This window comes from Eurypyga helias, unplaced genomic scaffold (assembly GCF_000690775.1).
Source record: "Eurypyga helias isolate BGI_N326 unplaced genomic scaffold, ASM69077v1 scaffold9212, whole genome shotgun sequence".
NCBI lineage: Eukaryota > Metazoa > Chordata > Aves > Eurypygiformes > Eurypygidae > Eurypyga > Eurypyga helias.
In genome coordinates, this window is record NW_010237798.1 from 29,822 (window position 1) to 40,197 (window position 10,376).

The following is a 10,376-nucleotide window of genomic DNA, read 5'->3' on the forward strand; positions in this document are numbered from 1 at the left end:
CCAGTTTAATTCAGAAGTGCCAGCCTCAAATAAAGATGTTATGGAACCTTGGATACCTCTGCAAGTCAAGGAGAAAACTTTTATCAAATCATAAAACCTTTAAAATGAAATACAATGTCTTTTTAAATCTACTCTACAAAGAATCCTAACTGAACATCCGAGTTGGGTCTTAGAGTAGCTGAAGATCCTACTGTTTTGTTACTGTTTGCCTAACACGGGTTTCTCATAAGCCTCAGGTATCCCCCTGCCATGGTTACAGAGTGACTCTAGTGTCATTCAGATTCCTGTGCACTTGAAGACAGAATCTGAGAATCTGTCTGTCTTCTGCAGTATTTTGAAAAGATTAAGGACAAACTGTAGTATCTGATAGCCATTCTGCTGCCCTTTTAAAACTGCAAGAACAGCATTTGTATGTCTATATAAAAATTTTATATGGTGAGGGAAAGGAACCCAAGTATTAAAAAATAATGATTTGCTCAAGCAAATTAGTAACTCCTCATTTTTAAAAAAAGCCTTCCCCCCCTTTTTTTTTTACTCAGATTTTTATTATAGCTACTTATGCATCTACTCTGTATTAAGAATTAAAAGTTATTTTAGCAGCATAAACTACTGTTCAAGAAACAGTTGTTTTATGGTCACTGTAACTCCATGCAAGACTTACATTGGAAAAATGATTCCTTTTACTGTCAGTCTTATTGAACATCTGCAGTGTGCACAGAGACGTAACTGCATCCTACTGCACATGTATGCTATACAAACTGGCATATTTTAATGTTTTCCAGCAACAAAATATTTAACGTTTGTATTAGCCACAATGGAAAACAATAGCATATTTCCATTGCAGCTGCTGAAGACGGCTACATCAAATATTTTGGAATAATTAGATACATGTGACTTAAGAGCAGAAGCTGTGAGTATGTCTGGCTTCTACATAGTGTAACTTGTCAATAAATGAGTTACTTGATTTCAGAGTTCTGAGCTTTGATGTGAGGTGTGGGAGGGTTATGTGCGCGTGTTAAGATTTACGACAAACGTGGCTTTCTGAGAGGCTTGTTAACGTGGCTCCTGGGTTTCAAACTTGGTATTTCTTAAATCCACCCTTGATGTTTAAGTACGCAGAGGACTTGTTAATGGATGGTCACACAAATATACCATTTTTTGTCTAGCAGCCTAAATGGATCTTCAGGAACATTTCACACAATCATCTACTTACCAAATACAACTCTTCTTTTATTCTTCAAATGGTCAAAAAGTTGACCTTAGGTCAGTTCGACAGTCCTATGAATTGTTCTTGCCCTCATCTTTCTCATTTTCATCATAAAGTCCCACCATTTCTCCCTTTTTATAATGGCTCTGCTATTCTGTAGATTTGAATACAACATACGTGTATTTAAGTACTGTTCTAAGTAAGAAATCGCTCAAAATCTGTGCTTAGGGAAGGTTCCCTGTTACAGATCCAATGAAGAGAATTGACAACTGACACCAAATTCTGTCAGATTAACTCTTACAACATTGTGACTGCAGGTAGCATACTCATTAGTCTGATGAGAGTCTGTGTTAGTTAATAAAGAGACGAAAGAAATTATGAATGAAATACAGGATATGATGATCTATTTCTAGATCACTGGGTACTTCTGGAAGCAAAGAATAAACTTTGCATAGGTTTAGAAAGTTCAGTAACTCTTGTATCTGATAAATACTCGCTTCCACCAAGGAGTACTGGCAAGCGTTAAAATAGTTGACAGTTTTAGGTATGTCAGTACTTGATCCACTGATGTGTGAATTTTTGGTGGTTAGAAATAGCTTTGCTTTAACGATGTGGTCAGTGGTGCAATGAGTTCTTTTATTTTGAAGGTGGATTAGTTTGGGATAAATCTCAGTTAACTTTGAAGTTTTACTTCCATGAAATCCTTCACTGAACAGGTAAGTCCAGGGAAGCCTCCAGTGGATCTTTTTTTCTATCAAAATAATTGTGATAATAGACAGGGTGGATATAAAACTTGTCATTTTCTAGGTAGCAATTTTAGTTCTTTTTAAATTACGATCCTTCATGAAGTTCTAGACCTTTTAAAATAAGGTGCAAGATGTATGTCTACCTGAACTACATGCAACGATTGCCCTCTAGAGGACATTATGATTTTTTGTGGGGCTGTGGGAGGGAGGGTTATTTATTCTTCCTGACCTCATCTTCATTTTCTGTTTTTACACTGCATGTGTCCTAGGAGGATGAAATCCCCGGGGGAAAAAGGTACCAAAATACCCTGTACTCTGTTGGCCATCACTTGATCCACCTCCACACATCACACTGGTTTTAATTGGTATCCTGTAGCACAGAAACTAGAGGAACACTCGGACTGTATCTGCCTGTATCACAACCAGACCCATATGCTTCACCTCGCTGATTGCCACCCCATGATTAAGTGGCCAAGAAGTTCCCTTAAAGGCCTGCTCCCCCACCTTTACTATTCTTGTTCCTGTGTACCTTCACTCTATTCACACTGCAGCACAGAGTTTGCTGTGCTGTCTGCAAACCTGTCTCATACCTTGGTTTCCAGCACAGTTTTACCTGGCATTTACTGCTTCTTTGAAGTTATCAAAGAGCTAGCATGCAACAGCTGATGCCCCAGAATAGGATAAAGATGCACACGATAGCCAGATACAGACAAATACAGCAAAATGTAATTAAATACACCTTCCAGGCCACGAACATCCACTGAACTATTGAACTTCTAAGAAATCTTTTTGGCAGCGCAGGCACAAAAGGTTCAGTGTTAGCTCATGCTTGAGTCTTACCTGCTACCCAACCTTACCCGCTGCTGCCACTTGGTACACACAGAACGAGAAAGTTGCAGAACCTTCCCTGACCCAGTAGTTTCTTGCTGTGGCTCTCAACACAGTATCCCAGCTACTTTCATTATCGGGTCAGGAAGAAGAAATTCTGCCAAGCTCTGAATTTTCTTACTCATTCTGCTGACTTCATAATGGATCTCTTTCCTTTGTTTGCCTGTACTTTTTTTACTAGTGGGGGGTAAATGAGAAAATGGCAGATGTGTAGCCTCACCTTTAGCATCTGAGATGATTCTAGAAACTGATGAAATGTAGAAAAATCACCAAAGAATGCTCTTTCTGTGGGGATGCCCGATCACGTCACACTGATTATTACTTTTAAACAGGGTCAGGGGGGAGAGTTCCTGGCAGGGCAGAAAGCTTGATCAAATGAACTCCATAATCTAGTAATGTTGGCAAGACAAGTCATAGTTAAAAGGGTTTAGATGAAGCGAAAAAAATTGTAAAAGTCATTTTAAGATACATGTCTATACTTGTATAACCCAGCCTCTTCCCTCCCAGTTGCCTGATTTTAAAAAGTTGCAATTCAAGAACATTTCAAAAACTCCCACATGATGTTAGTGTGTACTGTAGAATTAATTTGACAATAATCATATTGTGCATAAATAAATTAATTTATTTTTCATTATCAGGGTAGGGAAAATAGACAGGGAAGTGAAAATTGTGTGGTGACTTGCAGGATGCTTGCATTGCTGAATTTCCATGTAATCAGATTTCACAACAAATCATGGTAAAATTGTAACTGTGATTTGGTTTTAATACACTCTGAACTCTCAGCCTCGTTTTACACTGAAGGAGTAGAAGGTTCATATGTGAAATACATCTTAGAATGACTTTATCAAGCAACTGTATATCAATCTTACTTGGCTTGCAGGGGTCACTTTCCCTTTTATTCAGTGCAAGTAATAGCTTCTACATTTTAGAAGGCCCTTCAGCGTGGCCATTTTAATTCAGGCAGTGTGAAATTCTGCTGCGATTATCTTGCCTACAAAAGCTACGTGTGTGTATCAGAAGGGAGTTCTCCAAATCCGAGTTTGTGCTCTTCATTCAGAGGTGTGGTTGTTCTGCAATTCAGTCAAGCTCTTACATTCTAATTGTGTCTGTTTGCTGAGGAAATCAATCTGCTGACAGCTTTATGGTCATAAAGTCACAGAGAAAGCCACTGCCTAGCTCTTAGGGACTTTTCAGTGTTGCTTAATACCACCAAAAGCTGTTTGGCCTGAATATAAATCTGTATCTTTAAAACTGTCCATACTAACTGGTATGCTGAAAATAAGATTAAATCTATGTAGCCAGTTCATCGGAAAAGTTAATCATGAAGCTGAATTTTACCACGTTACAACAGTAGTTTTAGCTGTATATTTTGAGTTCTTCTTCTACACACTGTGAAAAAAGGGTCACCACTTGGTTAATGTCAGGACATCCGTTTTGCAGGATTGACTCCATTTCACTTATCTTCTGCTTCTCCAACGCCTGTATCTCTTTCAGCATCTCTTTACCTTTGCCCTGCAAAAAGAAACATCTGTATTTCACCAAAAGCTATACTGAGTATGTAGTGTTCACCCTAACAAAATTCTGTTCTACCGTTCTTATTTTAACCTCTTAATAGCTTCTAGGGTACAAGCTTGCTTTGGCCGAAGTTAGCACCGTGACAGGTTCTCTCTGACACTTTCCCTAACACCTAGCACTCACTCAATCCCCCTGCATCCCTGTCTGAAGGATTGAAAATATACAAAACTAAAGCTGCTGTAGGCATTTATGCTTCCAAAACTTAAGCGGGCATGTGTCTTATTTTCTAGAACATGTATCTGTAAATAGGAGGGATGCTGCTGTTAAAAGTAAGCCACTACCTCCCTGCTTCACCTTTTTGTCCAGCTACCTTTGTGATCTCGTTTCCTTTCCTGTCCGTACCCAGCAAGGGTGGAAGGCCTGCCGTCCTCATGGCCAGAGACCAGGGTCCTGCAGAGCTCCAAGTACTCTTTGCGGGAGCTGTGTATTTGCCTGTGGCTGCTCAAGCATCTCCCTTACCTGACCAGAGCAGGAGTACGTGTGGCCTGCCGCTCCACAAGATAAGCGGTACAGACACCAGTGTGGGGTTAGGCCTGGGGGTACAGCAAAGTGCTACTTGCGATTTTTAAGTGTTTGAAACATGTGCCTTCAAGATGCTGTGACGATGGGCTTCTGGTGCACCAGTGTGTTCTCCACAGCCCATCAAAGGGCAGTAAGTGGTATCACCTTAACAAAACGTGAGCAAGGAGTTTTTATAAACCACCTGCTTGCACTGAAATCTGATTTAATCAACGTACCTCGATAGTTTCCATAGCTACAGCAGCACTTTCATGTTTTTTATAGAGCTCATGTCTTCGATCTGGCTTATGCTGAAAACGTGGTTGCTTCTTAACTGGATCGTTAGGCCCAAATGTAGGGGAGCTAGTTTTTAATAACTGAGTGATATTGGGCGCAAAAATGAAGGGCTTGAATACAGACCTGGAAAGAGAAAACAGAACAGAGATCCTTTACTGATACAGTTTTGTTAAAGCGGCTGCGTAAGATTGCTGCATTTTTTCTCCATTCTTCTAATTCCCTCTTTTAAGAAAGAAAAGAAGTCTTAAAAAAAATTAAAGTCTCCTAAGCGGGTGGTAGCAGTGTTCCACTAAGTAGGTTGGTAGAGAGCATTAGTCTACATAATGTACATTATGTTCCTTCTACTTTCTGATAGTGCTTTTTCAGGAGGAAAAAAAAAAAAAGGGAAAAAAGCAAATTGCAACACTTTTCATTTAGGCATTTCCAACTTTCTATCCTAATGGCTTGCTGCAACATCACCTCGCCGGGTCTGGAGTTGCGGTGAAGAAGTGAATACACGGCAGATTGGGCTGCTGCGGCAGTACAGACACCATGCTTCCAGTTGTCATAAATCCGCCTTCCATATTAATGCCACTCTCTTTGTCACGAAGAATTTCCATCATTATTTCAGAAGTGATCGACCCTATTTAAGACAGAATGCAATTATTTACCTGCAGTGCTACGTATAGCAGTACCAAGTAAATGGCATGTTCTCTACACCTGGCTGCTTCTCCCTCTGACAGGCAGAAAAAAATACATCATCCTAACAGCACATCTTAATATGAAATACACGTTAAAATATTATTGTTTTCCCCAAAGTTTTTCTTTGACAGAGTAGGTGATAATGAGCTGTAACATTTATGATTTAAAAAAGGGAGGGAAAATGACACACAATGTTTCCCAGAAAGGTAAAACATATATGGCCTGCAAATGGTCATTCACACAGTAACTTTTCAGATGAAAATTCGTAGCCTGGATTAAAGGCTGAACTTTCTGAGCACTGTGTAGAAGTTAAGGTAAATCACTATAATAGGTATTGGTAGTTGTAACGGTTAATAACACTAGCTTGCTTTGGAAATGTAAAAATAGTAACAACTGTGTGTGGATTTTGTGTGTAGCTTTGAAAATGACACACCAAGACTCTCGCTTCTTTTGTTTATTTTCATCATCTGACCTTCCAAAGCGCTTAGGCTTCAGGTTGACAACTGAAAGGATGCGCTAGAGTAACAACATGTTCTACACTCGGACTCAACGGAACCTGCGATAGTACACCCAGTTGTAAAGAAGGTTTAAACCGACGTGAGGTATAGTGCCAAATGTCTCTATGAAAGTAATTCTTTCCTCTCAGGTGAACCAAAACCCTGACCACACCTGCCTCTGCATGTGGTGTTCAGTGATACTGCTGCTCATGTAGTGGTCACTGAAGCTTAAATACAGGCATGGTATCACCGGGCAGAACTCTCACAGGCAGCACCTGCAGTCGTTTTCGTTTCACATCTGGAGTGCCAGTTAGATTTGGAGTGCCAGTAAGCGGTTTTTTTACTTGAAGGTATCATCTACCATTTAATCCTTCATTGTTTCCCTCACTGAAGCTCTAGCTGCACATGAAGATTTCCTTTTTATCTGCCTTGCTCTTTCCTCTCAAAATAATCCCTCTGCTGCTAATTCAGATGTCTCCAATATTATTTTTTTTATCCATGATTCAAATTGCCCGTAGATAGGCAGGCAGCACTACATTCCAGCAAGGAAACACTCTCAGGTATTCCCACAGTTGCCTGGGAAAGTCAGAGAATTCAAGAAATCAGCAAGCTCGATGAATCAAAGAAATTAAAAGAAGGCAACAGTGGGTTTGTCAGCTGCAAGCTGGCAACTTGTCCAGCAGGAAAGCAAGCACTGTATATTTTCCACTAGACTTTTTTTATTCTGTGTTCCTGAAATGCATCCAATGTTTTTTTTGAAATATAAATAATGATTATCTGAAAAATGGTCTTCACATGGTAGGCAGCCTGGAAAAAAACTCTAATGCCACTGAGTGAAAAAATTGGGAAGGGTAGATTAAGGAACCAGTGATTTTACTGAAGCTGTAAACCAAATAGCTTTTAGTTAGGGCACCTATTTAAAATAAATCTAAAGAAACTGAAACCATATGAGGCTGATAACCTGAACACCTAGTGTGATTTTTAAAATGGCTCAGGTAAATGCCTGAAAATGGGGATTTAGAGCGAAAACACTGATAGAATCTCAGCATTGTTATAATGCAAGTAAATACAGGTATTATGAAAATGCTTTCAGTATTCAGAACCTGCAATTCCCCAAATGAATGCAGGATTTACATGATCACTAGAGCAGGATAGGAAAAGGTAATTCATTCTGATGCATCACCTACATGCTGAACCTGGCCTGGCAGAGCTCAGCCAAACAAATAAAAAAACCAACACGGGTGCAATGTAATTTTGGTTCACATTAATTACTTTGAGTCAGCAAGAGAATACAGATGTAGCAAAAACCTGCCAGGTGGATTCAGTTAAAAGAGAAGTAATAGCTTCTTTCTATAGAGGTCTGCAAAAGAAGTAAGTTAGTGATGAGGAGCATCTGCTAAGGGTACAGAAAATTCTTTTATTCTGCTCCCAGTGTGTTTTCTTAGACCACACAAGGTGAAAGTAGCAGTTACAGTGAAACTACAAAGATTTAAAAACCAATCTCAAAAAATGAATGCAAGGTGTGTATATGAATGCTGTGCTGTTGCCTTAAGCCTACAGGAACGGTACCAGACTGAAGTTGTCCATAAGGTTCTGTCTGGCTGTGTGCTGGTTTTAGCTGCAAACCAGGCTGCAAACCACTGGGAGTCTGTTTTGGCCTCTGATTTTTTTTTCTGAAGAGGTACAGTAACAATACATAGCCTATCAAAACATTTCAGAGGTAGGTCTTACAGAACATGTAGCAGTACGGCCATAATGTGACCTCTCAGTGTTGTTACTGGAGCAGTGTGTATTTGACATTTGACCCTTGGTATAATTTTCCCCATCAACAAATTGGCAAAAACAGATAAAAATTATACCTTTGTGTTTGTTCAGAAGTTTATAGCCTTCACAATATCGGCCTCTGGATGTGGTCATTCTGGCAGTATTTATGTAAGAGTATGTGGCGGCGAAATCAAATTCCTTTTCCCCATCCCACCAGCCCTTGCTTTTGGCATATTCCTTCAGTTCTGGGTGTTCTCTGTCAATCTTGGTTGTGATAGAGAGCTGGTTGGAAATATTCCGTACACCTCCTGTTTGCAAGGCGAGGAAAGCATCATTTTAATAGACTGTCAACAAAATACCAGGCAAAAGCATCCAGTTACCTTACTGAAGCAAATTATGCAGTGAAGAGTTTCCTACAAGATCCACAAGTCCTACAAGATCCACAAGGTTTATGTTTGGCCCTCTCCCTGGCTCTGTGTGTACTTCTGATTGAAATTCCGCTGCCGCTCAGTTCTGACTCGTACTTCAACTGCCGACATCGCACGTCAGGTTCTGCCCTGATTATTCCCATCTTTACATTCTTCCTCCCAGACCTCCAAAGGCACAGCTTGCCCTTCTAGGGTCACTGGAGGGATCAGCTACTTCAGGGCCCACTGCACAGATCCTGCCAGTATTACCCCGTCACCAAGTGAAACTGTCGCCGGTTGCCACCATCCTTAAGACCACACATACTGCTGTCATCCTCATGCTGACCTGGCTGTCCTCTGTTTTCCAAGGGCAGTAGTGGTCATCTCTGACCCTGAAAAAGCCCCCCGTGGCTCAGCTCCTCTGTGACACTGCTAGCCTCTCCACGCTCACGCCTGAGGAAGCAACTCCGGTGGTTTACAGGCACATGTACGTGTGTGGAGGCTAGTTTGATGTCCTGATGAAATGGTAAATGAAAAGTGGAGAACTGCTAATTGTCAATGCATCTAAAACATTTAAAGCGAAGAGCATCACCCATACCTTCTACTTTTTCTGCTGCCCAGTATTTTCCTGATGTCTCCAGCACCCATGCTTCCTTTCTGTCGGCTATCAGAAAACTGTTGTGGTATGTAAACGCCATGTGGCTCTCCATACAGTTTCCTCCCTGGCCATATTTTTCTAGCAAATCAACTATGACGGTAAGAGCCTTTTCCGCTGTGTCTGCTCTCTCGAGTCCAAGCCTGAAACAAAAGGAAGATGTGATTTTTGGAACGATAAACTTTACATACAACTATTCAGCCTCTGTATTCAAATGAGTGGAATGCTAGTTCTGTATGTATCTCATGCTCCTATAATCCGGTAAGAGAAAGGAGCAAGTAATTTAAAAGGCTTGTTTGAAATAGGTCGTCTATGTCCTGAATGTGGGGAAAATCAACCAAATGGGAATAGGGAAAGGCAGGAGGAGGGCTCCTAGGAAATGCCTCCGAGTCCTGCGTGGGTATTGGGCTGGGGGCAACAGTACCAAGAACTGAGTGCTGTAGGCTAACAAGAGGCACCCAGTAAGGCAGGCAAGAGAGGATTTAGTGGAGACGCATGGTGCTTAGCTGCTGACTGGGGCTAAACCACGACAGTGGCTAAGGCTGGAACTCAAAATTATGTGTGTAAGGGTGGGGGCAATGAGAACAGACCCTAGAAAAAGGTCCAAATGCTAGTTCCTGAAGTCCAGCTGTGCTCTAGTTAAGCGTCTTGTTTCAGTTTAGTATAAACTCGAGAGAGAGAAAAGCGTTTGAGGATTTCTGTGGCAGATTCTGCCCCAGCACCTGATAGCTCTCATGGGCTCCCAGCTCCTGGCAGAAATCCAACGCCTCTGCCAAGAAACGCTTATTTTTACCCACTGCTAGAACAGCTGAGACGCGCCTTCCGAACGCAAAGGTGCGTATTCCCCCCGTAACTCAAACCAAATGCTTTGAGGCGAGATTCTGAGACCAGCGCCGTTTACCAGAAGCGCCCGTGCGCACCTCACGAGGTCCATGCCCAGAAGAGCTTCGTCGTCGCCGATCTCCTCTCTGCCCCACACCGCTTCGTTCCCGATGCAGACGCCGTGCTCGTTGGCCCCCATCTCCGCCCCCCAGAGCCACGGGGGGCGGCTCAGCACCACGGCGTGGGTCTGCGCCACTTGCTCGATCTGGATGTAGGTGCACTGCAAGAAGCCCGAGCACAGCGCAAATTACCATCGCTTCGGCGAGCTCCTCCCCCGGC

The 10,376-nt window shown here is 41.7% G+C and overlaps 1 protein-coding gene across 1 annotated transcript; it reads right to left on the reverse strand.

Annotated features, from left to right (window-relative positions):
• Nucleotides 1-4,197: 4,197 nt before the first annotated feature.
• Nucleotides 4,198-10,344, reverse strand: SCRN3 (secernin 3; the record flags this gene model as incomplete). Its single annotated transcript, XM_010147591.1, has 6 exons — nucleotides 4,198-4,353; nucleotides 5,154-5,334; nucleotides 5,671-5,833; nucleotides 8,249-8,461; nucleotides 9,159-9,358; nucleotides 10,136-10,344. Coding segments are annotated over 6 exons (1,122 nt in total), but the record flags the coding sequence as incomplete, so codon positions are not given.
• Nucleotides 10,345-10,376: the final 32 nt, after the last annotated feature.